The sequence below is a fragment of the Phaethon aethereus genome (genome assembly GCF_964289735.1).
Source record: "Phaethon aethereus genome assembly, chromosome: 20".
Taxonomy (NCBI): Eukaryota; Metazoa; Chordata; class Aves; order Phaethontiformes; family Phaethontidae; genus Phaethon; species Phaethon aethereus.
In genome coordinates, this window is record NC_138596.1 from 701,063 (window position 1) to 713,883 (window position 12,821).

Below are 12,821 nucleotides of genomic sequence, written 5' to 3' on the forward strand. Positions count from 1 at the left end.
CTAGCTCTAAGGAAGATGTCAAGGCGGGCTGCCCTCCTCCTCAGACCATCGCTGAAGGAGCGTATTTCCCCAGAGGGGAATCCACTGCAGAGCCTGGACTTACGTGATCATTTCTGGTTGAATAATCTTTAAAGCCAGCACTCCGCTGTTCTCTCTTAACCCACAGGAGCCCCTTTGAGCTGTCAGATTTTTGTTAAGACAGAGCTTTGAATATCTTCTCTAACAATTTTTCTTGCTATTCAAGAGGCATATGTGCTCCCGGTAAGAAGCTGACAGTTATTTTATTAGTGTCCCCTGCATGTTCAGTACCTTCCTCCTGAAGCATGCTACAGCCACCACCCAGCTGGCTGGACACAGTCCCCATCCAAGCCCAGCACAGAGACAAACCAAAATGCCAATCAGGAGGAAAACAGTGTGACAGTGCAGCTCTCCTTGGACACACGCTGCACACGCTCAGGGCCTCTGTTCTTCAGATACCCATCTGCTCAGCTGCTCGCAGAGGAAAAATGAAAGGAAACCAGAGAAATGTCCACGGGTGACACCCTACCTAGACAGTGCACTCCAGCACCTACCTGGCTGGGGAGGAGAGGGGTCTGATGCAGGAGACGTCCCGAACAGACGTGAAATAATGCTGCGCTTCGGTGGCGGGACTGCAGCCGGAGGTGCTGGGGAGGCTGTAGCTGGCGGAGGCACATGCAGGTGCTGGGCCTCAGGTGCAGGCACTGGTGAAAACGACGGGGGCGGTTCAGGAGAGATGGTGGAGCTTGTGGAAAGCAGCTGTGGTGGCTGTGGGGTGCCAGGGCTGGAGCTGCCTGTCGATGTGGAGCTTGGAGGTACTATGGGTGACTGGGAGCCAGATGAAGGGCTTTGCCCATTAGTTGTTAGTGGAGATGTATGTCCTCGACTTCGGGCTTCCATCATTTCAAGGAAGCTGCAGGGAAGATAAATTGCAAATATAAGGAATGGAGAAAACATGCTTAACAGAGCACCAAGCAGGATGCTGGGCTGCTTTGGCTATGTGCTGAGCTGGGAGGGTACAAGTATGTTTTTGGTGATGCTGCGACTCCCTGGCCCACAATAAATCTGGTTCACCCACCAGCTAAACTCACCCGATCTGCATCAAGGTGTGGAGAATCCCAACTTGCTTTGCACTGCAGGACGAAACCTGTATTTGCAATGCTGCTGGGAACTCCCTGGATAGACAGACTGTAACAATATGCCAGGGCTTGAAACACAACCTTAAGTCAGTTCTTGGATATATGTCTCTAAGGGAGTAAGTGCTACAGGAATGGCACATTTTTAGATTCTACAGAAGAGATCAGAGTGTTTAAGAAAACTCAAGTGCTGTAAAAACCTCTTCTTTCAGCCAAGAATGGATTTAAGAGGAGAATCCTTGAATGTCAAAAGAAAAGAGCTATCCAGAGGGCTCAGGGAGGACTGAATGCAATTATCCTTCTCGCAATGTGCAGCTATACAGGCAGTCTCTCGCTCTGCACACACTCCCCCTCTGTATGGGAGGCAGTGAAGCCAAGCAGCAGAAGCTCTGAAGCAACTTGTAGTCCTGGCTGGATTCCTGACCAGAAGAGCATTAAGGCCTGTATCGCTACAGAGGGTGAAATCCTCTATGCTTTTCAAAAAGGAAACCAAGCCTGATCCTTCTGCAGCCTCCTTCTACAGGTTGTTTGGTTAGCAGTCATTTCACAAGCTATATGCAAAGAAACAACTAACAAGAAGACAGGCTCTTACGAGGAAATGGTCTCAAAATAGGATCTGCTACATACAGCACATCTGAGAGATATAAAGAGGACACCCAAAGAGAAGTATCATGTATAAAATCAGGCAAATGTCATGGTCTTGCCTCTTACTTCATTAAGCCTAATGAACTTGTGCACAAATGCTCTGGTTTCTGCAAGACAGACAGACTTGGTTGTGTTGGCAATGACTATGTCCAAAGAGAGGCTCCTGTCCCATACAGAGCATGACCTCGTCCTTCAGGGACTTGAGCCAGACACCTTCACTGGAATGACTGCTAAGCAGAAAGCAAACAGCAGGGGCTAAGAGACTCTAAACCCCCTTGAGATACCATTTCCTATTTTAAGGAGCAACCTGATACACTTTTAAGGAAAGTGTAATAAATAAAAAACACTAATATACTTTGTGACCAGCAGTGTCTGGAGCCCTAGAGAACACATCCATCTTTCTGGGAAAGATGTTACTTGAATTGGTAAACCAGGAGTCCTTCCCAACTAAGGAACTGGCTAAAGTGGAGATAAAGGATAGCACTAAAAAGCAGGATTAGCTAGGAGATAAATCCTTGGTAGAGTTCCTCAGGGATTAGCCTTGAGATATATTTCACCATTTCAATGAAGCGGCACAGACACCAGGGAAATGCTCATGAGGTTGCAAGTTGGGAGGCAGCATCAACAGAGAAGAGGACAGGGACAAGATACAGAAAGAACTGGATGATCCTGAGTAACAGAAATGGAAAGAAATTCAACAGTACAAAGGAAATAGTCATCTGCTCAAGGGCCAGGAAACACTTGTTCTTTCCAAGTTCACATGAGAATGGCCAGGAAAGACTCGCGACACTCATTCCACAAGACCAGTCTAAAGGCTGCAAACACAACACTGCCTGGGAGGAGCAGAAAAGGAGCCTGGCTGCCACATGGCCGTCCACTGCCTGTCCCCCGAGACTGTTGTCAAGGCACCTCCGTTAGTGTCACACTGGGATAGCCTCACTGATGCTTCCACTAGGATCCGGGGCAAGGCTTAGGTACTTATTCCACCCAGCAGACTGGCAACAATAAAACAAGCTCCTGGCAGAGCTGAGATCAGAGCATGCAACGGAGCATCCTGTCCAGCATCCTCCCTCCCAGGGGACTAGTAGCTGGGGTGAGCTGTGCGACAACACATTCCACTGAAAATGATGCATGGATTTGTCATGCACCAAAGAGGAAACATAAAGGACTCTTGCACTGAGCTCTGTGGAGACTGCATCAGGTTTGTCTGGAAGGTGCACAGTGCATCACACACACCGCATGAATATAACAGCGTATTTTCAGTGCATCTCTTGCTGCATTGTAGGGCCCAGCAATCACTCCTTTCATGAGGAGCAGGCCACCATACATGCAATTCAGCATCCCTCAAGGCAGACTACGCAAGGTGTCTGTGGTGAGGGAAAGACAAACCAAGGGTACCTGCAATTCAGCCCTTGCCCAACAAGGCAAATGCTCTGAATCCACAAAGCCGTGTGAATTGTTATGGCCCGAAAAACCATTCACAAGATTTGCCTGCACAGGACGTGCAGCTGCCCAGATCCACGCCAAAAGCACAGAGTGCTAAATTCTGTCATCCCTCCCCTCCGAGCTTTGATTCAGGGCTCCTGGCGAGCCAAAGGCAGGATGGCTGAATAGCTCTGCTTTGTGGTACTCATTCCTTCTCCACCCAAGCCCTACTCAGGGTTAAAGACTCCTGCCTCCCAACTGTGAAGAGAGATTAATCTCAACTGATCTGCATGCACCCCTGCTCCTGTTTATAGCAGCAGTGACCCTGGCTGGAAGGCCTGCAAGCTTGGTCACTGCCACATCCAGTATCCAAAATACTGATGCCAGTGCTGCTCACCCTCCCGGCTGAGCTGAGCTCTCCAGCTGCCAATGTGAGCACCTAACACATCAACACTACATGAAAACAGAACCAAACAACCTCCGAGGCTCTGGTCAGGATGCTGGGTCCCAACATTAAGGCAACTGGGTGGACTCAGGTAGGATAAGATGATCGTACGCTGAAGGGTAAGGAACAAGGATCCTGCATGAAGTACATATGAAGTATGCATATAGTCATTCAGGATACAGAATATGAAGCTCAAAGAGTACTTAAAGCTTGCCTCCACAAAGTGCAGGATACTCTTTACAATATCAGAGTATCTGAAGATTTACTGTACTTTGTATTACCAAAGCTGCCCATTTTGGAAACAACCTGCTTTGTTCTGGGCAAGTAGCCAGCTCCAGAGGGAGGGAGGGAGGGCTGCACTACCACCTGTTTCTCCTGCAGAAACGCATGAATTTTAAGAGCTGGAGGGAAAAAATACTACACAACTGAAGTATAAAGAGTATCATCCTTCCCTCCATCTCAGCTAGTCTGGAGAGTAACACACACGCAGGCTGCTTCTGCACCTGCTCCTGTGCCTTGCTCACCTACATTATGTGAAGGTCATAAGAACAAGTTATTCTTAGTAGAAAGATACAATGGTTATTTGGGGACAGCATGACAGGCTCTTAGCCCAGCACAGCACCAAGGAGAGCTTCGTGTCACCTTCCTCACCCCCAACCAGACACGTGAGCCAAGCTCTGTGCTGCGTGCCATGACACTGGGGAAATAAGGATCATCTGACACCAGTTTTACATGGGCTGCATAAACCAGCTCTGCTGAGTTTTCATATTCATATCTTCTTCCGTGAAAGAGGTGGGTGGAAAAACAGCATACATGAAAACACTGCCAGCAAGCTCTCAGTAATTTCCAGGGTGGAGGTGTCTAAGCATCCTCCACACTTCAAAAATACTACATAATGCATGAATGCTTTCTCTGGCTTTACACACGCTTTGCAGAGGTACAAGTATGGCTGTTTTGGGAACACACCAGGCCAAACCCGCCACGTGTCTGCTTTTTTCTCATATTCTATACAATCTGGCCACTCTGTTCCTTGTTCTATCGTTTTGCCAGTCCTTTGCAAAAGGACTCACTCAAAATCTTACTGTGAAACAAGCAGTTTCATGTCCATACTAGGTGTAGTAGACCAGGTCCTATCAACACACAAGACGAATTCACACTGTGACCCGAGTACACTTATTCTGGTTGGGATTTAGAGGCAGCAAATGTGCCACACAAGTCCAGATGGGTCATCTGTCCTCACCCACACAGGCTTCTTGTTTGCCTTTCAATCCTTCCATTTCAGACTGAGTAACAAGTCCACATCCTCAAAACCCCTGCATAATTCACTGTCAGTTGGACGTGCTCACAAGAGGAGACTTTTATGCAATTTTAAAGATGAACATGCTCTGTGGGAACAAAAATTCATCAGGGCCTGAGGTTACTGTTGTTCTGCTCCCAGAGCAAACAAAAAAAAGCACAAAAGGACTTGTCAGCCTCACAGTTCCTAAAATCATCAGCGCTCGTGTTCATTTACTATTGAACATGGGAGCAGCCTGAAGCTTTTTTGCTCCTGGTTCTAATGTGCTGTGATCAATTTTTCAAATGTATTTCATGTGGCAAGAAATGTTTTGGGTTATTTTATTAATTGTGAAAATGAAGATTAATAGACCGTGTGACATAAATTTAACTGGGGTTATTGAGGGTTAGATTTCCATGTGTTCGTTTTGGCTCATTAAAGATACTGGACCCGATTCCCCCCTAAGCCCAGGTCCCTGAACGTGAAATCAATTGCCAATTGGGGTTGAAATCTGCTGCCCAGGCTTTGGAGAGTACAGCCCCTCCCCAAGATCTCCGTAGGTTTTCCACTTGACACAAAATAGATGCAGCAGGATACCCCCCCCCCCCAACAGACAGGACGTGCTCCATGTTCTCCACCTCTAGCAAGATTGATGATGACGGGGTTAGTGGCAATTAATTCTTAATGCAGCACCACACAAAAACCACGACCTCGAGTCCCATCTAGTACATGCTGGCTCCTGATCTGTCTGACGGCAACACTGATTCACAGCAAGTGGAGATAAAGGCAGGCCAAGGGGAAGAGAAACCCAAAGCGGTTTTGCTTTCCTAACTGGTAATTCAGCCTTTAGCCGGCGTGATTCCAGACCTGTACTTCAATATAGCTGAAGATACGGGAGAACAGCTCGAGCAGCAGGTCGTCCTGCCAGACAGTGCTGGTATTACTCAGCACCATGGTCTTCACAAAATAACAAGCTGTGCTCAATGCAGAAAAACCAAACAAGCAAAAAACCTCAGTCAATGACTTTGTAGTGAATAAAGCTGTCTAACGCAGGAAGCGTGTCTTCCAAAAGGACAGTCCTCATCAGGAGCGCACAAATGCCTTTCTGCAGTCACTGGTCCAACATCTTCCCTACCTGGACAGTAGCACCTGGCTATCCAGGACACCCTGACCACGCCGATGACAGCCGTACAGCACTGCCAGGAAAGGACCCAGAAGAAGTTCCGTCACGTGGCAAACCTGGGACGGGTCCTGCCGCTGCAGAAGTTGCGGCTTGGATCATACGGTATCTTAGATAATCTGAAGTTGAACTGCTTTGAATACATTTTTACAAAGTCTGACTAACAGTTTGTGTAAGAGCTCTTAAATACATGGAGTAAATGATCTGAAAATTCATTTCTTATGAACAACTCCTGTGAAGAAATTGGACTTCACACGCTTACAAATCAAACAATCACAGTGGTTTATAGATGACAATTTCCTCAAGCTTCTCAAAACTGGGTGTGAAGTAAGATGAGATATCTCAAAGAATAACTTAAATGTTCCTTCTGACTAACTTATATTAATCCCTAGAGGGAAAAAAGGAGTTAATTCAAAAAGTTGATTACTTAACCCTTGGAATTAATTCTGTATTAATTTTGTATTTTGATATTAAAAAAAAAAAAGAGTAATACTAGAAAAAATGCAGCCAAATGTAAAAGTTTACGAAAACCACACATTAAATCGGTTTCTTAGTAACTTTTGCAAATGTTTCCATCAGCAGCGTATTCCTGAAAAAATTAACATGCAGGAAGAGATTCCATAGTTTCCCAAAAACTATTTCTCCATGTGCACCACTCAGTCAGGGAACAGGCACATTGAACATGAAGTTTTCCTGACAGAAGATAGGCTGGATACAATTAAAGATGGAAAAATTGGTCAAATTAAGTACGAATCCAGAACAGAGTAAAAAAAGTCGTTGTTGTTTGTTTAATAAGAATTCAGGAACTCAAAAAGGGCTAAAATGTGTTTTTAGCAGCACTGAAAATGTAAAATCTGAGAAACCACAGGGAAAGTACCAGAGCAAGAGGTATGGCCGGCAGAGAGGAGACTAAGCACAGGGAAAGAGCTGGAAGCATCTAAATGTGTCTTAGGCAGGCAAAGCCCAGCCAGCAGCTGCCAAGGGATGGCTTACGTAAGGCAGATGAGGCAGCCTTGTGTGCCACCTCGTGTTTTCTCGAGGATCCACATTTTGGAGCAATGACGTTTTGTCCTTGGGTACCCAGCCGCAGCAGGAGGAAGAGTTCTTGTGCTCTTTCTGTTCTCTGATCCAAATTTAGCATCAGTCATTGTGCCAGAGCAGCTACTAGACGTGCATGGGAGTGAGAAACAACTGCGGTGTCCTAGCACTGTCACCTCGCCTTGCTCCATGGCCTGATTTTGTGGCAGGAGAGCAGGAATCGCCTCGGAGGAGGTGCTACAGCAGCCACACCACAGCCCGCAGCCCCGCGCGCCTGTGGACACCTCCCCTTGCTGCGCAACACGTGCTGACTGCCAGCAGAACCCCAAGCACTGTCTAAACTGAAACAACCAACACAAGGGCTTCAGATCTGCCAAGGGTCAACAAGTCGCACATCACCAAGGCACATGCTCTGTGTAACAAGTGAGCATCAGATAACAACCTACCAGGTGCTCATCTGGACATCCACCACGGTACCATGTTAAACGTGCTAATCCCAAGATGACGGGTATCTGCCAAGCATGGATACAAAGACCCACCCAAGCCCTAATAACAAACGCTGCAGACTTGCCTCACAACTGCAAGCTGTAATTCCCACGACGCACTGTCGATTGTGTCCACAGATACTCTGTTCAACAGCCTAAGCAGTTTACTAAGAATCAGAACTTTACCCAAACCTGAGTTCCCTGCCGTATGAGTGTGGTTATTTCTTTAAATAGGGACTTTGGCTAAAGGACTTGAGCCTGAAGAGCTCCTGCAGGGGTTTTCAACTCGGGGGTTGAAGTAACCCCTCAGCAGCTCATCTGTTTCAGAGGGGTGCCGCTGAAACAGAGAGACTCTTCATTTCTACCCGGGATGCAGAGAAAACCTCAAAAATCCTAAAATAGCACTCTATTTTAGTCAGTGTGATCAAAGTACTCAGACATGACATGGCCCGATGCTTTTCTTTTGGGATCAGTGGCTCAAGGCAGCAAGCATCCAGGGATATTTTAAAGATCTTTCTGTAAAGAATTGTTATTTTCTGAAAGCAAAGAACATTGGGTCTCTGTACACAGACATAAATGTGCAGTAGCTGAAGTGAAAGCAGAAGCTGGCCAGCTGCATAAAAATGTCAGTTTATTTGCTAAACCAGAATCCTAGGAAAAAGTCTTGCTTTTAACATTTTAGTGACTCCTCTTCTGTCAGATGCCATGGCTAAGGTATTTCTTATGCCATGTAAAGCCAATTATGCAGCCTAATAGTGCAATTAGCCACCTGCAGTGCAAGCCCTCCCCAGCAGCTGAGCAGCAGACCTTTGCTACAGCGTGCTGTTCTGCAGCAGAGAAGGGCAGCTACTCTGCCCGGCTGGGCAGTGGGCATCTTCAGGTGCACATACCCCATCTCCTGTTCTTCCTGTGCTCACGAGCTGGTTTGAAAAACAACAGGGCACTGACATGCGGGTCGAATGTTTATCTGGCTTTGGAGTTTCTCCAAGTGACTCAGGGGCTTCTACTGAGGTGATGCTAGCCACCACCGACTACACCAAAAGATCCTCTGACCTTGCAGAAGGCAAGAACGTGCCTCTTGACTTGTTAGCGCGCAGTGCCTAGAGCAACGCGACCAGTCTGGCCCTAGGATTCTGGATGCTACCACATCACAAATGATACTCTTTAGTTATCACAGTATTTCTGCAGGAGCACATACCCAGAAAGGGTACTCTCTGCCAGTGGAAGTACACCACTATTATAATATGTTGTATGTTGGTGTGGTTACACTGGATGGGATGATCCAGTCTAATATCCATTGCTGAAACTAGGAGGTCTTGCCATCCCACCTCTGCCAGCACCACCCCGCTGCCGCTTCCTTTAAGTTCTGGTGTTAAGCAGATGCTTCTCAGAGCCAGCCCAACTCAGATGAACCCAGAAGTAGATATGGCAGAAGATAGTTTTCTGCTGGATTTGTGAACTGAATTGGCTCATGTGAGGGTCCAGAAAATGCTAAAGCTGAAGCGTGAGAGGTGACTAAGTAGCAAGATCTTCTGGTGTAAGTTAGGAACAGCTCCACCAACTCTTGATTCCTCTCAGTATCTTCCCATTACTGATGCAGTATAAATAAAAATACTGGAAAACAGTTGGACAGCAAAGTCCACACAGCCCAGTCCTTTGAGTAGGGCCATCAAGAGAACTGCTAAAGGCATGAGGAGACTAACCAGTCCCTAGGGAAAGGAATCCTTATACAATATATAATACTCTGGAAACAGCACTGCTTTGTGTGTGTATATGGGGTATTTCAATGCCCTCACAAAGGAAAACTCACTGACTAAGGTTACAGAACTTGAAGTTTGGTCTGAGAAATGCTTGTCAAAATGGCTGTGCATGAATATTTCATAATCATCTATTCCAACTTCCTAATAAAGCTGCCTGTAAAGAATATTTTTCCAGTTCTTTCTGAGGTTGACTTTTCTGACTTGCACATCGCAGCAATAAAGACCTTGCAACAGGAATTCATGGAACACGTTTGTCAACAACACACAAATCTGAACTGTTTACTGTGCTACAGATATACTGGCTTTGCAAGGTTAAATCTGGCAAACGCTCATTTAAAGCGGCAAGCAGAGAGGGCACTGAACAAGCACAAGGCAGCAGGAACTAGCCCCTATTTCAAACCAGGCATGCACTGAGGAGTCTCGAAGTATTCAAAGGGAACAAAAGACAACAATGTTGTTGCTATTACTTTCTGCCTATCATAAAGACACACAATACACAAGAATGCAATAGCCAGAAGAGCAGCAATACACAAGAATGCAATAGCCAGAAGAGGAGCAACCAACTTGTGTGTCGAGCAGTAGAGATGGAAAATATCCTTTTTCAGCATCAGAGGCTGCAACTTACTTATCTACAATCCCTTCAGCATGTGCTGCCTCCAGGTGTGCTGCTCAGCTCCACCTCCACTGCCTTCCCATAGATCACGTGCCTGTAGGAACCAGACCCTTTCATAGGGATCCCCACGTGCATGCTTCATTTCAGGTGATGCCACTTAAAGGTGGCATTTTACAAGATCCAAAGAAACCTTAAATGTCACTCACTGGACCCTTCAGTCTGGCCACATGCCATAGCTGGGGCTGCCCAACATTCGTGTGACACCTTGACTGCAACAAAACAGTTAGAAAAGATGGCTCAATGACATACAGTTCGTAGTTTTGATCTTCTGTCTCTTGCTGCACTGACAGCTCCTCCAAAGTTGCATCAATATCCAGCTGATTCGTCTCCAGCTGCCGTAGCAATGTCTCCCTCTGAAGAAAGGAAAACAAGCTGGGTCTGAGCAGGAAGGGTCATTGGAACAGATCTCTGTGTGCTCAGAGGGTGCAGCAAGATCTGGTGTCACCACTCTACCCACAGCAATGAATTAAACAGGAGCTTTGGTCCCTCTCATGGTGTTCAATTTAAATACAGAAGCACAAAGGGAAGCTGAAGCAGTAGAAAAAGTATGTTAATCCAGGAAGTCTGTGTGTAAGAAAGTAATTTGGTCTGTGAGCTACACTCAACCATAAATCAATAATGTGTGATTTTCAGACACAGCATTGTTCTTGCATTTGCAGAACAGTATCAGCTCCTGCGGAGAACAGTTGTGCAACCCATTCATTCTGATCTTTTTTTATCTTTCCACTGTGCTAAAGTCCCCCCTTGTGAGTAGGACCCAGCTGATGCAAAACCTCACAATAATTCTCTTTTACTGTCAGGATAGATGAGTGAGCACAGCCTGTCAAGTCAGTGAAATTTTAGAAGTCACTGCCCCTCTGCCTTCAGTTGCTGCCCCACAGATGAGGGACAGACACTCCAGTCCATTTCAAACCTGCAATGAAGTGCGTTGGCTTCACTGATGTAAAACAGGGTAGCTTAATTCAGTCCTTCCCTTTCCACATTTCCAGCGGATCCCAAGCAAAAACCTCAGCTGAGGGAAAGTGCCATCTTAAAAGGCTCAAAATCAATTGCAAATGGTCATGGGACACTCCTCCCCATAGCCCTGATGACAACGAGAAGAGATCAATAACCACACACATTACGCCGAGACTGCACAGCATGGGCAGCTCCAAAGGCTCACCTGCCTGCCCGGGAGACGTAGCCCTGCGACGGCCCCGAGCCACAGGGCTAATACAGCATCCGTTTCTGCAGAAACACAGTTCAGGATCCCCTGGCCAAGACTAGAGCTCTCTGTGACCACCGCCCTGCTCCACGGTACAAATCCTGCACCAGAGCCCCTTGCCCCTGCTCGGACGCAGCCGGCAGTCATGCAGCCGGGCACCGGCAATGGCCAGGCTCCCACCACCGGCACCGCGCCTGCCTCCCGGGGAGGCTCTGAGCAAGGGGACACGAGTCAGTTTACACACCGAATTCTGGAGTCAAAAGTCAGTGCTCAGTGCCGGAGTGCATCAGTCCTCCCTCTCCCACTGCCTACACACTAGATGGCACAGGAAGCAGGGACAGCTTGTGCCGAGACACGTCCGATGACTCACGGCGCTGCACGGTGCCCGTTAAAGCGGGGTCCACTGGTACCACGGGCTGCCAAGCTGCACCACCACCCAGACAGATGAGAAAGCCCAGGTTTCCTCCAAACTGCAAAAGTTTTTGCTTTTATAACGGCCTTATCCTCAGTGTACATTTAAGCTTTCTACTATGAAAAGTATTTTTGAGGTTTAGCGTCAGTAATTGTGGTGAATTTTTAATTCCATGTTTGAGAACACATGTGCTCACTGCAAAAACATCCCACTGGAGTAAAAAGCACAAAATGCAATCTACCACATAATTTACAGAATGAAATCCCTATGGGAAGACAAACATTTTGATAAAGCAATGGCATTCAGTCTCCACGCGCATACACTATCGACTATAGTTTCGTTACAACTTGGGAGCTATCACAGAAGTGTGCAAATTTAGAGAGCAAGTAACTGCCTTATATAAAACACACCATACTACTCTGTCCAGGGGAGTAGTCAGGGCACAGCTTGAGCCCTCCATGGAGCAGTCTGCTTTATATCAAATTCTACCATGACTTAAATCAGCAAGCAAGGCTTAAGTAATTTTTATTTTGTGCTGTAAGACCAGGTGATTCATAGCAGTTGATAACATTTAAACGTGCTAATTTACTGGAAGATACAGTCTTTCTTGAAATTTAAGAGCTTCTATGACCGTTTAAGCTAATTTACTGCTTCCAAGGCATTTAGATTCTTTCTACCTTTGTCATTGTGTTAAGAGCTTGGAGTGATCCATATTTCCCTTGTTAGGTAATTTTTATTCACCATATTCATAAGCTCTATGCAGATGGAAACTTGTCTTCAAATAACATGTATACAAAGAATTATGAAGTATTAGTTAACTCAAATTCCCTTTATTGTGGTATAGAGACAATAAAATTTCAGCAAAACATACTATAGATATTTAAACTTGCTACACTAAACAGAAGAATTACTAATCAAGATTTTAGAAGTAATACTAGATTTTAGAATTAAAATTCTAGATTTTAGAATGCAAGATTCAAGAAATCCAAAATTTTAGAAGATTTCATCTTTTTATGTTATTCATACAGTGTAAGCAAAAATGAGACAAAAAGGAGCAATTTTTCTGCTTCTTTGTCCTCAGTTTCCTAAGATGAGTGAAATAAATGCTGAGCACATTAGCTGAA

General features: G+C 46.0%; 1 protein-coding gene across 1 annotated transcript in view; it reads right to left on the minus strand.

Annotated features, from left to right (window-relative positions):
- RABL6 (RAB, member RAS oncogene family like 6) overlaps positions 1 to 12,821 on the minus strand; it is a gene marked incomplete at its 5' end in the record, with an annotated part of 55,186 nt that overhangs the window by 16,809 nt on the left and 25,556 nt on the right. Inside the window, 2 exons of the mRNA XM_082008986.1 lie at positions 573 to 931; positions 10,331 to 10,434. Of these exons, the coding sequence (XP_081865112.1) occupies positions 573 to 931; positions 10,331 to 10,434 (463 nt within the window). The remainder of the gene's footprint in view (positions 1 to 572; positions 932 to 10,330; positions 10,435 to 12,821) is intronic.